At 44.5% G+C, this 16721-nt stretch overlaps 1 protein-coding gene across 1 annotated transcript in view; it reads left to right on the top strand.

The window, feature by feature from the left end:
- The first annotated feature begins 1512 nt into the window (after positions 1-1512).
- LOC137539228 (cathepsin W-like) overlaps positions 1513-16721 on the top strand; it is a 44789-nt gene continuing 29580 nt past the window's right edge. Inside the window, exons 1-6 of the mRNA XM_068261765.1 lie at positions 1513-1595; positions 1705-1750; positions 4922-5035; positions 12246-12388; positions 14026-14119; positions 16199-16279. Of these exons, the coding sequence (XP_068117866.1) occupies positions 1521-1595; positions 1705-1750; positions 4922-5035; positions 12246-12388; positions 14026-14119; positions 16199-16279 (553 nt within the window). The 5' untranslated portion in view covers positions 1513-1520. The remainder of the gene's footprint in view (positions 1596-1704; positions 1751-4921; positions 5036-12245; positions 12389-14025; positions 14120-16198; positions 16280-16721) is intronic.

The raw sequence follows: 16721 nt of genomic DNA, 5'->3' as shown, positions 1-16721 counted from the left end.
ACGAACTTATGCCTGCTAAGGGGCTCTAGGCAGGACGAGTGGAGCTCTCGTCATTGCCAATTAGCAGGCATAGGTTCGTAGCGCTTGCTATGCCACTCTGATAAGGTGTACTAACTCTGATAAGGCATGTTAACTCTGATAAGACATGCTATTTGTCTTAGTGAATCAAGCCCTAGTAGTGATAAAAACAATTAGGTTGCAAACTGTATTGTTAAAGAAATAGATATTAGCTCCCAAAATGGATTGCATGTAAAATCATTTTGTTCTAGACCCTGTCAGCAGCACTGTGCGGCCCTGCCACTCAGATCAGGTCAGAACATACCAGACCCAGGACCCCTGCAGCCCAACATGGCCTCTAAGAAGTCCTGCTCACCTCCACCAGGAGAGCAGGACTTCTTAGTCCCCTCCGCCCCCAGCCACCATCCACTCGGATTCCAGGCCTCCGGACCGAACCACACAAGTCTAGGCGGCAAACCAGAGATAAGCTATCCCTGCAGTGGGAGTGAGGCCACCCTCGCTCCACATGTCGGCAAGGACAGCTGCTGTAGCCAATGTTTCTCAGACAGTCCACATGGGTACTCTGGCCAGGCCAGTCAACCAACCCACTGGCCGTCCAGGTCACCGCTGCAACTCCAGGTGGACTGTCTCTCTTCTTCCCTCCCTCTCTCTCTTATCCACTTCTTACATTCTTTCTCTCTCTCTTGCTCTCTTTCTCACTCTCCTTCTTTCCCCCTCTCTCTCTATTTCACTCTCTCCCCCCCCCCCCATCCCCATTTCTCTTTATCCTTCTTTTCCCCCTCTCTCTTCTCTCTTTTTCCTTCTTTCTCTCCTCACTCTCTGTCCTACCCTTTACTAAGGACACACTGCAGGGCATCAGAAATTGCTGCAGAGCAGTTGAGCAGATAAATGTGGCAGCTCCGCTCACATAGCACCCAGACTACTTCTCTGGTCCTTCTCCACTATGGTGTATGTGTTGTATATATGCCTACTCTGTGTATATTACACTGTACCTGACCTGTAACGTTTACCATCACCAACCCTGCATGTGCTGAAAGCAATTCCGGGTACAACTCACCTTGTATTTGGCAAAATAAACAAATTCTGATTCTTATTACCAGCGTTGAGGTTTCCTCTGTAGAATGGGTTCCTACGCTACCTATACCAGTGTAAACTTTCTAATACAGTCTACCTACACCAGTCAACAAGCAAGCATGTAGATATAGGTAGAGTATGACAGCGGCACAATGGAGCAGGCCAGGAGGATAAAGAGGGGCATCAGCTACTATGGGGGGGGGGGGGGGGGGGGGGGGGAAGGAGCCCCAGGTTCTTTCCCTACCTTTAGGCTTCCTTTAATGGGAAGTGTGCATTGTAAATGCAGACGTGTGTCTGTAGGATAGTTGTAAAGTAGCTGTGGTTTCCTCTCATAATTTCACTATTACTAAAGACTGACGCCCCTCACTTACTAGCCTATCTGTATGAACAGACTTTACCACTTCGTATTTTAACCTCTGTTGGACAAGATGTATCTCTTTTGCAGTCTCTGTCTACTGTCCGTGCTTCTTCCAGACACAGAATCAGGGAGGCTAAATGATGAGGTTAGAGTCTATTTGAAATAACTGATTTGAATAGTCATTATGTGTTTATTGCATATGTACTTAACATGTGACAGTACAGGTAGATTAACGTATCTTGTTTCTGGCTCAGTTTAAGGAATTTATCAAGCAGTTCAACAAGACTTACAAGAAAGAAGGTAAATTATTATCTGTTATGTTTGTATCTAAAGAGTTTGTTTCATTTGTTTTCTCCAGGTACAAATAAATGATTATATTAATGATTAAAGGAACACTTAAGCCAGGAATAAAAAATCCGTTTTACTTTCCTGGGGCTTCTACCAGCCCCCTCCAGCCGTCCCGTGCCCTCGCAGTCACTCACAGAGCCTCCGGTTCCCCGCCGACAGCTAGTTTCGTTTTTGCTTACTGGCCCGACAGGCCTGGCCATGAGTATTTTTCTTTGCGTTCTAGTCTGCAATAGCGTCATGCGCCTGTGCAGGACTAGAGTTGGGCCGAACGGTTCGCCTGCGAACGGTTCCATGCGAACTTCAGTGGTTCGCGTTCGCGTCCCGCAGGCGAACTTTTGCGGAATGCACCATGAGGGTCAACTTTGACCCTCTACATCACAGACAGCAGGCCCAGTGTAGCCAATTAGGCTACACTAGCCCCTGGAGCCACTCCCCCCTAATACAAGGCAGGCAGCGGCGGCCATTACGCTCACTCGTGTGCCTGCGTTAGTGAGAGTAGGGCGAGCTGCTGCAGACTGTCTCTCATAGGGAAAGATTAGTTAGGCTTAGCTTGTTCCTGGCTGCATACCTGTTCTGTTCAGTACCTGCATACCTGTTCAGTGAACCTGTTCAGTGAACCTGCCACTGCATACCTGTTCTGTGAACCCACCACTGCATACCTGTTCTGTGAACCCACCACTGCATACCTGTACTGTGAACCCACCACTGCATACCTGTTCAGTGAACCCACCACTGCATACCTGTTCAGTGAACCCACCACTGCATACCTGGTCAGTGAACCCACCACTGCATACCTGTTCAGTGAACCTGCCACTGCATACCTGTTCTGTGAACCCGACACTGTATACCTGTTCTGTTCAGTGAACCCGCCACTGCATACCTGTTCTCGCCATGGTGCGCACCAGTCCAGCACGGCCGTCACTACACAAACAGCTGTTTGCGGTGCGTTACACGGTGAGTTTGGTGTGTCAGTGTGAAGCAGTACCTTAATTACACTACCTGATTGATGTATACACATGCAAGATGTTTCAAAGCACTTTAGGCCTGTCATTTAGCATTCAATGTGATTTCTGCCCTTAAAACGCTGCTTTGCATCAAATCCAGATTTTTCCCGGGGACTTTTGGCATGTATCCCACTCCTCCACCTGGGGGTCCAGGTGTTAGACCCCTTGAAACATCTTTTCCATCACTTTTGTGGCCTGCATAATTTTTTTTTTCAAAGTTCGCATCCCCATTGAAGTCTATGGCGGTTCGCGAACTTTTACGCGAACCGAACCTTACGCGGAAGTTCGCGAACCCGGTTCGCGAACCTAAAATCGGAGGTTCGGCCCCACTCTATGCAGGACGCTATTGAGGACGGGAACATAAAGAAGGATACATGTGGCCAGGCCTGCGCAGGTGAAGAAAGCCCGCAGACTCCCTGTCAGGGCCTTTCAGCGAAAACTAAACTAGCTGGTGGTGGGGGACCGGAGGCTCCGTGAGTGTCTGCGAGGGCACGAGCTGGAGGGGCCTGGGATAATCCCCAGGCAAGTAAAACTGATTTTTTTATTCCTGGCTTAAGTGTTCCTTTAAGACTAGAGACAATCTTTCTCTGGGTCAGTGTGTAAAACCAGAGCTTATTTTTATCTGTGTAGAAGTTCTGTGAACAGTAGCGCAGCTAAGGTTTTGGTGGCACCAAGCAGCCCATAACTTGAGCCCCCCCCCCCCCCAAAGGGAGCTGCGCACGAAGCTTGCCACGGTAAAAAATGGGCGTAGCCACGCCACCATAGAAAGCACCCTGGTGAAAAAGTGGTTTGTAGTCATGACATGATGTGGGTGGGGCCAAATACTAGCAAAATACAGGTAGTTCTTGATTAACAAATGAGATAGGAACTGAAGGTTTACTTGCAAATGACAGTAAATGGCAGCAAACTACAGTACAAGCGCTGTACATGCATTCAATTGGGCAGTGTTTGAATGACGAGTGCCGCAGTCGGCAGGAAACGACAATCGCCCGTGTGATCCGGCCCTTTCTCATATCTGGCAGTTAGAGGGTTAAGCATGGCAACATCAAGTCCCGACTATATTTTTAAAACATTAAATGTAGGCCTCAAAACAGAAAGTTTGAGTAGGTGATATATATTTACAACTATGTATGGATTTGGGCTTTATTTCAAATTTACTGAATAATTAAACTGTAGTTCTTACTATTATCATTACACATTTACAGTATATAGTGCTGACATCTATTTTTACTCAGCACTTTAGAGAAAACCTTAAAACCATGCTATTAATTGTTCCTCAGACAGGCTGTCAATCTGTTGATCTTCCCATAGTCATAAACTAATCATTGTACGGCTCCCGAAGCGTGCATGTGACCTGATGTGGGTCAGGTGACACGTCAGGTGCAGTGTGTACACACAGGAAAGCCACTGTGAGTTGCAGGAAGTGTAGAAGATGGTGTGCCTCTGGGCACCGTCCTTTTCACTTCTTGCAGTTCCCAGCTACTTTGCGGCGTTCTCCGTACACGGCCCCCCGATGTGTCATGTGACTGATGCGGGGCAAGTGACACACCAGGGAGCTGTACAAGGATGCCACACAGAAGTGAAAAGGACAACACCCGGAGGATGCATAGTAGTTTGCTGCACACTGCTGTGCAACCTTAATTAGGAACACTCCCATTGGTCTCAATTCACTAAGCTTTATCAAACACTTTATGGAACGTTTGATAATTTTCCTCATGAGTAAAATCTAATTTTGAATTCACTAAGGTGTTATAGATTTATCGAATGTTTTATCGATAAAACATTCAATAAATCTATAACACCTTAGTGAATTCAAAATTAGGTTTTACTCATGAGGTTAATTATCAAACGTTCGATAAAGTCTTCGATAAAGCTTAGTGAATTGAGGCCGTGTCCCGCTATGCATGCTGGTTAGTTGAGACTGCCAGAGGCCTGAGTTCCGGTTAACCGGCAACCTTCTGTTTCAAGCCTGATTAAGGAGCACATCTAGCACAGGCGCTGGAGGAGCAGCTCATTGAAGGGAAGACACTCTTAAAAATGATGGATAAAAAAGAATCTCATCATACAGGAGATGTTTTATTCATAGATATCTTATATGCGTCAATGTTGCACTCCTCAGAGCATCAGTATCGGAGGTCTATATTCCATAGAAACATGGAGGAAGCAAAGCGATTACAGAAAGAAGAGCTCGGTACAGCCAAGTATGGAATGACAAAATTCAGTGACCTCACAGGTGGGAAACTTATATTTTCAATTTATGATTTTGTTCTTTTTGTATTGATATGCTTAACCCTCCACAGAACTAAAACATGCTGCAGAGAGACGCTATGCAAATTTCCAAACCTATGTCTATTTCCCACATTGGCATTTTCCCCCTTAGAACCAATGTCGTACATAGTCCGACATAGGGAAATCTGGCCGCTGCTAGATGGCGCTGTTGCCAATAAAATCTAGCACAGTGCCATCTGTGTTCACACTACAAATTGCAAGCGCAATCTCATGTGCTAAGCGTTTTTGTGAGCGATTTTTTTAAGTGATAATGAGGTTTTTTTTACAATTCACGTTATTTGCAAGCAATTTTCTAAGCGTTTTTCTGTGTGCAGACAAACAGGAATTGTAATCTTTGACCTGGAACTAAATGTCTTTTAACCACTTCGCATCCAGACCTTGTTTCCCACTTACGGACCGGAGCAGTTTTTACATTTTAGCTATGTCTCTATTTAATCAGCAATAACTTTATCCCTACGTATGACACCTAAATGAAATATATATTGTTTTTTTCAAGACAAACTAGACTTTCATTGTATGGCATTTTTTCCCTTGAACAATTTTGTGTTCTATTCATTTTAATGGGAAAAAGAGGAAAAAAAATAGAAAAAACATTATTTCTCAGTTTTACCAATTCCAGTTTAAAAATAAAAAGGGCTACTGTAGATAAAAATCACAAATTTTGTTTGGCTTTTTCTACTGTTTGTCACAAAACTTAGATTATGTTCTTGTCACAATTTTGTAAGGATCCCGCCTCCTGTAACGTATTCTGTCCATTGTAGTGGAGCTGCAAACGGACAGTTCTGGCTTATCTGCTTTCATTCGGTTGTGCATTTGCAATGGGTCTCATTGTCATTTGCAATCGCTCTGCAGTTCTGGGCAGCTCAGGATGTTGTCATCATTCCACCAACTGCTTGTTGCAGCTGAGCTGCGGCCAGATAGCCCTGGATTTCATGCATGCATGTTGTTACATAATTCTGCATGTATTTCTTGTGGGGGTCCTTTGCATTCACAGCCAGGTAGCAAATAGTAATCAAGCCAGCTCAGGATTGAGTGATTACCATTCAGCTGTGTGGAGATTTGCATACCTGCATCCATTGGTCAATGCCGGTATAAAAGTATGCCTCCCATTTCTTAACCTGCCCGTCATAGTGGTCAGCACGCTAATCTACTGGGCACCTTGTTACTCTGTATAGTTCTGTTATTGTAGTTCTATGCGACCTTATTACTTGTGCTTTAGCTAGTTCTTGATAAATATATATGCAGACTCGCTAATATACATTTATCCATTAGTTGAGCCGTTCGCTATTTTTCTTATTATTGTGTATTGCCTAGTTCCATGCTTGATGGACGTTCGCTGCATCTGCGGTGGGTCAGTGAAGTCCATCATCCAGATAGCTTGGATTCTGCCAATACCACGTTGGTGACTGGTAGTATTCCTGCTACTCTAGTTTCTGGGAACGTAACTATAGGCTACAGTTGCTATTAGTTATGTTCTATCCTGTAGTCTTGCCTTGGTGGATGCTTGCTGGTGACTTTTGTTAGCCTGCTTGCTCTGCTTCTGTGGATGTGACTGTGAGCTGCGATTGCTATTAGTTACGCTCCAATCTATAGTCCTGTCTTGTATCTGTCTGAATGCTTGCTAGCGCTAAGGCAGCACAGTGCGAACTAAGGCAGCGCAACATCGCACTGCTCTGCCATTGTGTTATATTTGTAGCGATATCGGAAGCCAAGAGCTGCAGTCGCCCTGGGCAGCCTGTGTAACCTCTTCCATTATCCAGCTCTTAGCCTTGTTGTGCTGGGTGGTCAGAAAGTATGACCCCATAGCATTACAAATTTACGTTGAAGAGATATGATTTTGAAATAATGCTACAGGGTGCATTTTTCACTATGATTTGAGAAAATAAAGTATTTTTAATACGAACATGTATTCCCTTTCACCAACTAGTGCTGCATCAGATATTGCCAGAGGTGTGCACAGGAGCAAGCCTAATCGTGCACAGCTGGGCTTCTGCTACAAGACGTATATCTACGTGCTCATGGCTTAGATGAAGTCACAGAGGGCGTAGCTATACTGTAGTGATGGATAAAGTGGTTATAGTACTTTTCCTTGAAGAAAGCTCACAAAATTGCTGTTCTAAGTACATTAATTAAACCGCGCATGCGTAGTACTGTCACGCCGGCCGCCGTGATGATGCAAGGCTGCCAGCGTGGTGACGATTGGCAGGAAGGAGCCCGACACTTGGGCCCAGTGTTGCCGCAAGCCGCCGGGGAGCCATTTCTGACCAAGGCCTGGGAGAAGAGCCAGATGGACGCCAAGGGACCTCCCGACCTACGGTGGGCTGGAGAAAGCCCCAGGTAAGTCCAGATTTTGATTCTAGTTACTGCTCAGAGTCCCTTTAAGCAAAAACTAAATACAGTGTTTAAAATTTAAAGAGACCTGTGGACACTTTGTCTTTAGTTGATACTTTGTTCAGTCTCCACTTCATTTAACCCAAGGTTCATTTAACCCAAGTGAACCCGAGGTTCTGTTGGATATTTTCATGGGTGGCAATGGTGGGAATGGGGAGGAGACAGACATCCAGAGGCTTCTCTCTGATTACCCAAGTACAAATATTCCCCTTCTACTTACAAATGACTTGAGTTACAATGTTTCAGAGATACATAGTTGTCTTCATGTACAAATGATACAATACTGGTTTTTATTACATATTTTTGTTGTTAAATGTTACAATAATGTGCAACCTGTTATAAGTAGTTCAAAACACACTGCACTTGTGGCTGCCTAAGCCTGATGCGGGGTAGTTTTATTGCCATCAGCTCCCGTGCGTTGGGATGCGATTGCACGTCCACGCTGGCACAGATATCCACTGTCGATAGACAGCAGGATTCCGTATCTCAGTCAGGAGCCATTTTCATTGGCTCCTGACCATCTGATCACTGTGAGGCAATCACAGTGATCAGGAGGGGAGAATTTTTTTTTAAAAAAAGGCTGAAATCCTTAAAGGGGCAAGAGCCTTTGGTACTACAGTAGTTAAACGTCTCTGGTACACTTTAATGGCATACACCTAAAAGAAAAAAAAAATTCCATAGTGACATACAGTTACAAGTGATTTCCCATGTGACCAAGCACTCTTGCACGCACTAGTATGTCTGAGCAGAGAGAAGCCAATGTGCCTCCTATGCCCTCTATGGGCCAGTTTGGAGGCTGGGTTTACCTATTTGCTTGATTTGCTGTTTTACAACATGGACAGCATTAGCAACGGGTGACCGCCCACCTGTTTAAGTCTGCTGTTGGGCAATTTACATGGAGGACCTAGAGTTCTTGTGTGGAGGATTTACTGGTGCACTTATTGCTGTCTGTGGTGTGTAAGCTAAAACTTAGGGAGTGGGTTTGTGATATCAGGAGTGTTAGAAATCATAGGAGACACATTGGGGGACATTTATCAAGCGTGTCTGAGACAAAATATTAGTAGGTTTTTAGAAATCTGTGCAGAATTGTCTCAGACATCCTAAAAAATCACTAAACAGTGCAGATTCCTTCTTAAACTGTTAGGAATAGGATGAGTTAGGACGGTCTCTCAGACAGTGCAGTGTGTGAGGGAAATTGCTGTTGCTGAGGTAACCAATACATCTGCTGTATTGCATCAATGCCTAGCACTGGAAGGGTTAAGCACAGAACAGCTTCACAGGACTCCTGGCAGCAGGGGGCAGGAGCCCTTCACAAATCATGCCTAGCCTGTACTGCTGCACTATCTGTAGAACTGCTACTATATTAAGCACTTCTTAATCTGCGGAAGTTTAGGGGTGGATTTGCACTTTTCTCTAGAAATCCATACTAAACTGCCGCTATTAAGTAGAATTTAGGAATATTCTCATTGTCATGCAGATCAGTTCCTTTGCTGGTTAGAACAGTTTCAGAAGAAAAAACTATTGGTAATGCTTTGATAAATCTGCCCCAATTGTGTAGTGAATGCAAGGGTGTTTGGTCACATGAGAAATTACTTGTATCTAGCCTTAATACACTATTAGTACATGGCAAGGAAATGAACAGCGCTACTTAAAAACAGATAAGTGCCTACCTGCAAGAGAGTGCAAGCCCCACTTGTGGTATAAAATGCACACCTAGCATACACATGACCTGTCTACCACTGAAGGATGTTGGTTTCCTGTAACAGCTTGCATGCAACCTATTAAGTACTCGTCCCTCCCACTGCGAGGAAGTCATCCTTGATGGGAGGGGACCTAACACTAACTAAATCCTAACCTATGTATATGCATAGCCTGGGTGCGGCCAATCAAGTAAAATCGAAAATTGAAAAATGCGCAAAAGGTGGATCACCGCATCACCTCCGAATGGCCTCCAATAAGAGGTGCGCTGAGCCCCCCTAGAAACTGCAAACGCACCTTGAACCCAAACAGAAGCTCTGCATATACACCAAATTTGTATGTATTTTATCCCACAAGTGGGGCTTGCACTCTCTTGCAGGTAGGCACTTATCTGTTTTTAAGTAGCGCTGTTCATTTCCTTGCCATGTACTAATTTAATTCATTTTTGGTCAGCTGCTCCCACTTTACAGCTTTGCTTTTGGTGTATATGCAGAGCTTCTGTTTGGGTTCAAGGTGCGTTTGCAGTTTCACAGTTCTCAGGACCAGGGCTGGGCCGCCCATAAGGCGGGGTGAGGCGGTTTCTCAGGCGGCAAAGTCAGGAGGGCGACCATGGGTGGGGAGGCTGCTGAGCTGGAGGGGTTAGCAGGCAGAAAGGTGGTATTGGGCGCAGTGGCGAGGAGTCCCCTGGAGTATGTAAATAAACTTGTTCTATTTGACAAACACATTGGCAAGTTTTGTGTCTGCTTGGAGGAGGTAAGTCCACCACTGCCTCCTCATGTTTTAAACTTTCTAGATACTTTTATCCTTTTGGCGCCTCTTTATCCATACTACGCTATCTCATGCATTAGCTCTTCTTATGCTGGGAATACACAATGGAACTTCCTGTCAGATCGACGGGTAATCTGACAGGAAGTTGTATCATGTGTACATGTCCAAACTGATTGATTTTCTGATGATGATGAACTTTGCAAAATCCAGGTCTGTGGAGTCGGTACAAAAATCATCCAACTTCGACACCGACTCCTCAGATTATGAAATCACCGATTCCGGCTCCAGGTACCCAAAAATTGCTCCAACTCTGACTCCTCGACTCTGACTCCACAGCCCTGACAAAATTGATTCCTTTATCAATCAGAAACACATGGGACAGGTCAGAAATAATTGTCCATTTCCCATCGATTGGATCGTAAGTTGCATTGTGTATTCCCAGCATTACAGTTAAAAGAATACTTAAGGCAAAAATAAAAAATGAGTTTTACTCACCCGGGGCATCCCTCAGCCCCCTGAAGCTGGATGGTGCCCTCGCAGCCCCACTCCGATCGTCCTGTCCCCGCCGGCGGCTACTTCCGGGTTCGGCGACAGCCGCCGACAGGCTGGGAACGCGGCTGATTCTCCGCATTCCCAGCCGCTATATCACCCTCTATGCTGCTATAGTGTATATATATACGCTATAGCAGCATAGAGGGTGATATAGCGGCTGGGAACGCGGAAAATCAGCCGCGTTCCCAGGCTGTCGGCGGCTGTCGCCGAACCCGGAAGTAGCCGCCGGCGGGGACAGGACGATCGGAGCGGGGCTGCGAGGGCACCATCCAGCTTCAGGGGGCTGAGGGATGCCCCGGGTGAGTAAAACTCATTTTTTATTTTTGCCTTAAAGAGACTCGGTAACAAAAATTGCATCCTGTTTTTTATCATCCTACATGTTCCAAAAGCTATTATAATGTGTTCTGGCTAACTGCAGCACTTTCTACTATGACAGTCTCTGTAATAAATCAATGTATCTTTCCCCTGTCAGACTTGTCGGCCTGTGTCTGGAAGGCTGCCAAGTTCTTCAGTGTTGTGGTTCTGCTATGAACTCATCCTTTCTGGCCCCTCTATGCACACTGCCTGTGTGTTATTTAGATAAGAGAGAAGAGAGAAGCTGCTCTAATCAGCTGGATAAATCGTCCTCTGAGCTGGCTGGGCTTTCACATACTGAGGAATTACAAACAAGGGCAAAGCTGTTTGCAAGAAGAAAAGAGCAGCCTGAAACTTCAGTGCATGGGGGAAAGAAACACACAAATGATCTCTTGAGATTCAAAAGGAATGCTGTATACAGCCTGCTTATGTATGGATGTATTTTCTATGTGTGGACATACTGTACATCAACCTACTTCCTGTTTTGGTGGCCATTTTGTTTGTTTACAAACAAACTTTTTAAAACTGTTTTTAACCACTTTTAATGCGGCGAGGAGCGGCGAAATTGTGACAGAGGGTAATAGGAGATGTCCCCTAACGCACTGGTATGTTTACTTTTGAGCGATTTTAACAATACAGATTCTCTTTAAGTATTCCTTTAAAGAGACACTGAAGCGAAAAAAAATATATGATATAATAAATTGGTTGTGTACTATGAATAATTACTAGAAGATAAGCAGCAAAGAAAATATTCTCATATTTTTATTTTCAGGTATATAGTGTTTTTTCTAACATTGCATTATCCTATAATATGTGCAGATTACACAACACTCAGCATTCAAAATGAGTCTTTCAGAGCAGTCTGTGAAGTAATGAACTCTCCTCTAGCAGAGGAAAAGTAAACAGTTCAATTACAGTTGAGATAATAAAAGTCAGATAACAGCCCTCTCCACAAATAAGTTGGTCGGAGAGCTTAATAGCTTTTTTTGCATAGAGATAACAACTGGAGTTTCTCAACTCTTCCTGTACTGGAAACAATTAGACTGATGTATCTGATCTTAATGTTTTTTTTTCTTAGCTGTACTACACATACAAAGCATAATATCATAATTTTTTTTTCGCTTCAGTGTCTCTTTAAGGTGAAAAATAAGTAAGCTTTGTGAATCAACCCCATTGAGTCCAAATGTATTTTAGATAAGCCTCAAAATACTGAACAAATATATCTAGTTTGCAAGTTATGTGATGGGTGTGGCTTAGGGCATGGTATGCATTGATGAGTGGAGTTTAAAATGCACTAGTTTATTTTGTGCCTATAGGCTGAGATGTAGCTGTGTGAACTATGTCATGCTTGTTTGTGTTCTCACTGAAAATTACTTTTGATTTGTGAATAGATGAGGAATTCAAAAGGTATTACAGTATTCCAGTCAGTGCCCCGCCTCCAAACATGATGAAAAAAATCCATGTAGAAGCTACACCTGAACACCCGACATGTGACTGGCGCAAAGCAGGTGTCATATCACAAGTCAAGCACCAGGTAAGAATAACACCGAAAACAACATCAGCGATTACAAGCAAATATATCCAGGCTACTGCAGGAATAAAATATATGTCATCACCAGAATTGTCCATTCTCCATTTTTTTTACCCTTCATTACAGATTCAAAACTTATAGTTTAGAACTCTATTTCAACTATTTATCATACACTTGATTGAGACTGTCATGGGTGGCACAATTATCTTTATTTTTCCCCTCTCCCTGCACCCACTAGACATTTATTCTGAACTTCAGTAACAGAACCAAGAGGGAAGGATGGCATAGGGGGAGCTCTCCAGTGCGGATAAGGTCAATTGGGCGCCACTAATAGATGCCTGTGATAATTTTCCAGTTGATCAATCATCTGCTACATAGTATTTAATAGTTGTGCCAATGAAAGATGATGGGCTACAACTATTGGTTATTTGGTTGCCAGATTTCTAGGTTAGTGTTAGGCTGGTTTCACACTGCTGGAGTGCCTTGCTGGTGCAATGCAATTAGATGATTGCATCGCACCACTAAATATTGAATATGCGGTAATCCTCGTTCTGGCATCAGGCCAAAAAAGAAGTGAGGCTCTTTAGACGAATTGTGCAGAAATGTATTAACAATATACACTTCTGCGCATACGCAACGCGAAATACTTGTGGGAACCGATTTAAAATATCGTATTTCTGGCGTATAAGACGACTGGGACTATAAGACGACCCCCCAACTTTTCCAGATAAAATATAGTTTGGGATATACTCGCCGTATAAGGAGTACTTTTCGAACGCACAACAAATAACAATTAAAAAAAATCATATACTGGTGCTATGTATGAGCAGATACTGGTGCTGTACTGTATGTGGTACCCAGTATATAACAGTATATAGGTGATTGAGTGGTTGGATTGGTCAACTCTCACTCTCCCTAAGTGGATTGGTCAGCTCTCCCTGCCTCCCTGTTTATCAGAGCGGTATGGAAGAATAGATTGTGCTGTGCCCATAAAACACGCCTCTTTCACCCTTCTGGCCCACCCTTGTATCCTATTTACCTCCTTCTCTGCCTCTCAGATCTCGCACATGTGCACCTGCGCCGCTTCACTACAGTCCTCAGCAACGAGATCTGAGAGTCGTAACAGGCTAGGGCGTGTCACCCGGCATCAATGACACCCGGCGTATAAGACAACCCCTGACTTTTCCGAAGATTTCCAAGGGTTAAAGGTAGTCCTATATGCCAGAATATACAGTAAATGCGGCACCATAGACTTACATGACTTCTGGTCCGCCAGATCGCATCGCATAGTCCCGGTATGATAGGCCACTACAGACTATCATTGGTGTTGCATTACTGGCGGTAAAAACTGGGTAATGCAACGTCCCAGTGTGAAAGGAGCCTTAAGGCATGGGGGGGGGGGAAAGGGGGGTATCAACCTGATCAGACTTTAAAAAACTGCAGAACAGAGAATCAACAATCCGCGAACAGATGGATGCTTATTTGTAAATAGGCCTTTATGTGTACTTCAAAGGTGTAGAGTAGACAATACCTTGTGTGTCTGGGCTACTGATTAATGAAAACATAACTGACTGAATTAAGTCACATCCTTCATGCTGCCATAGTATTTGATGAAAGTTGTTTTTAATGTATTTCTGCAGGGAGAATGCGGTTCATGCTGGGCTTTTGCTTCTGTGGGTAACATTGAGGCGCAGTGGGCAATTTTTGGACATCCATATAATTTTTCTGTTCAACGTAAGTAACAATTACATATCTAAAAAACAACCTTAATAATATCAAATGTACATTAAGTTAAAAAAAAGTCCCAGGTGATTTAGAGCAAGGTTGTCCCATTCCAAAATCTCCAAAATCCTCACGGGTCAAAACTTTAGCATGGACTGAATAATTTTGGTTAAATTTCACTTGGTGAACCACCTATTATGTATTGTACTATCATCTCAGCATCCCATCCTGAGAAGTACCAGTCTACATGGTTCTTCACTGGAGGGTGCTTTACAAAAGGGTGGTGGTGGTGGTTGGGGCAAGGGGGAGTTACCTGGGAGCCCCTCCGATAACCACCCCATCTCAGGAGGAAAAAAAAAATAAGGTTAAATTGGAACCACTTATCTATTCCCGCATGCGGTTTAAAGTCAGAAAAAAGAACACAGCAACACCTTGAAAAAACGTAATCAATAAAAACAAAAGACAAATCAGAATTAAAAGCTTTTTATGAATGTGCCACAAAGTAATCCAATCAATACAAGTATTTCAACGCAAGTATCCAATCTAACAAAGGTCCCATAATGTCAGAAGCGGTCTATCCATTTGATTTCTCTGGTTACTTTGCAATCTGTTAAGGCTCATACACACACGCCTGTACAGGCCGGCCCAGCGATGTCATCCAAAGGGATCGGGTCCCGACGCCTGATTGGCAATGTAAGTCATGGGTGTGTAGGAACCTTTAAGCCTCATCTACACGGATAGATGAGGCGGCGATCCGGCGGCTCGATTAGCCGCCAGATCGCCTCTTCCGCGTCCCTGCACGTACCCGGTCGCCGCGCGTGTGCCGGATTCGATACCCGCTCGTCCCCGCGCCACGCCGCTTATCTTCCGCTCGATTCCCTACCATTGTCCCCTCGCGGGGAACGAGCAGGGAATCGGCGGTGGGGAGATCCGTCCTGTTGGATCTTATCAATCAGCGGCTCGATTGATAAGGAACATCGCCGCCGCATCTACGCATGTAGATGTGGCTTTAGTTGCAGAATCCTGGACTGATATATCTGCTCTGCCACTAACTGACTGGTAAACAGATAAGAAAATCAATATTTGGTGAACTTCATCATTCTCAATGCCTGTGGATGCAGCACGTGGTGTAGTGGTTAGCGATCTCGCCTTGCAGCGATGGATTCCCGGTTTGCATCCCAGACAGGGCACTATCTGCAAGGAGTTTGTATATTCTCCCTGTGTCTGTGTGGGTTTCCTCTGGGCACTCCGGTTTTCTCCCACATTCTGAAAACATGCAGATAAGTTAATAATTCTCCCAAGACTACAATACATACACTACATGATACATAGATAGACATATGGCTATGGTAGGGAGTAGATTGTGAGCTCCTCCGAGGGACAGTTAGTGACAAGACTATATATACTCTGTACAGCGCTGCAGAAGATGTTGGCGCTATATAAATACTAAAATAATAATAGTGCAGCCCAAGATTAACCTTATGGGGAAGGGGAGCACTGGCATTCACTTCTCCGTCATTAGCTACATTTTATGCCATGACCTACATGTCCAGACCAAGGTTTGGCACCCACTATATAAAGTACCAGAGAAGCAACTCAATGCTACAACCCAAGCATATGCAGGACCAGGGAGTCAACCAGCCATTGCCAACACTCATATCCACCAAGCGTGTGGATTCCAACAGCAATGTAAGAGAGAGGCTGGGTATCTACCTGGATTTAGGCCTTTAGGCCAATTTATTGCAAATTACTCACCCAGTATATAACCCTAACCCTGGGAGAAAAGGGGGAGGGGCACCCTTTAGAGGTTCACAAAGCCTCTGATTGGTTCCAGCTTAGGGGCCAAACAGAGACTTTATTTATCCCTGCATGCCCATCCCAAGTAGAAGGATTATATAAAAGGCTAAATTATTTTCTGTATGTTGTACCAGTTGAGATTGCAGTGTCCCACTTTCCCCCCTAACAAAAAACAAAAACACACCACTAAAGGCCATCTAGGCTGCTATGATGCTATTTGGTAAAGGAAAAATAATACCCTAACTGAGTGGGTGTTACAACATTCACACTGTCTTGTCTGATGTTGTTTTTCAGAGATCCTGGACTGTGGTCCATGTGATGCTGGATGTAAAGGAGGCTATGCATGGGATGCATTTATCACTGTCATGCAGGAAAGTGAGTTGTTATATGTACTAGAATATTTGTTGTGTCACAGACAAGATCGCCCGGGTTCAAGCATGCAAAGTCAAAGGAAGAGTGCAGGAACAACTGAAAGGGCTAAAGGAAAGCTACAAATATAACATACTGTATATGCAGCCTTCACGGGCCATTTTGTAATTTAAAGGGGTTCTGTGGAGTGCTGAAATAAACAAAAACTGACATTTACCTGAGGTTTCTTTCAGCCCCCTGTAGCTGTCATGTCCCGCGCTGTCCTCCTCAGATCACCCGTTCCCCGCTGCCGGCACCGATCAATTATTCGTCGAATAGTGCGTGCTCCTGCTCGCCTCTCCGGGAGCTTACTGCGCAGCAGCAGTATGAGGTCTTCTTCTACTGCACCTGCGCAGTAATCTCCCAGAAACGCAAGCGGGAGTGAGCACGCGCGCGGCAATGGCCGCGC

Source organism: Hyperolius riggenbachi, chromosome 11, assembly GCF_040937935.1.
Source record: "Hyperolius riggenbachi isolate aHypRig1 chromosome 11, aHypRig1.pri, whole genome shotgun sequence".
Classification (NCBI taxonomy): domain Eukaryota; kingdom Metazoa; phylum Chordata; class Amphibia; order Anura; family Hyperoliidae; genus Hyperolius; species Hyperolius riggenbachi.
Note: the sequence above shows the minus strand (reverse complement) of the source record. Positions and strands in the feature narration are given on the sequence as shown.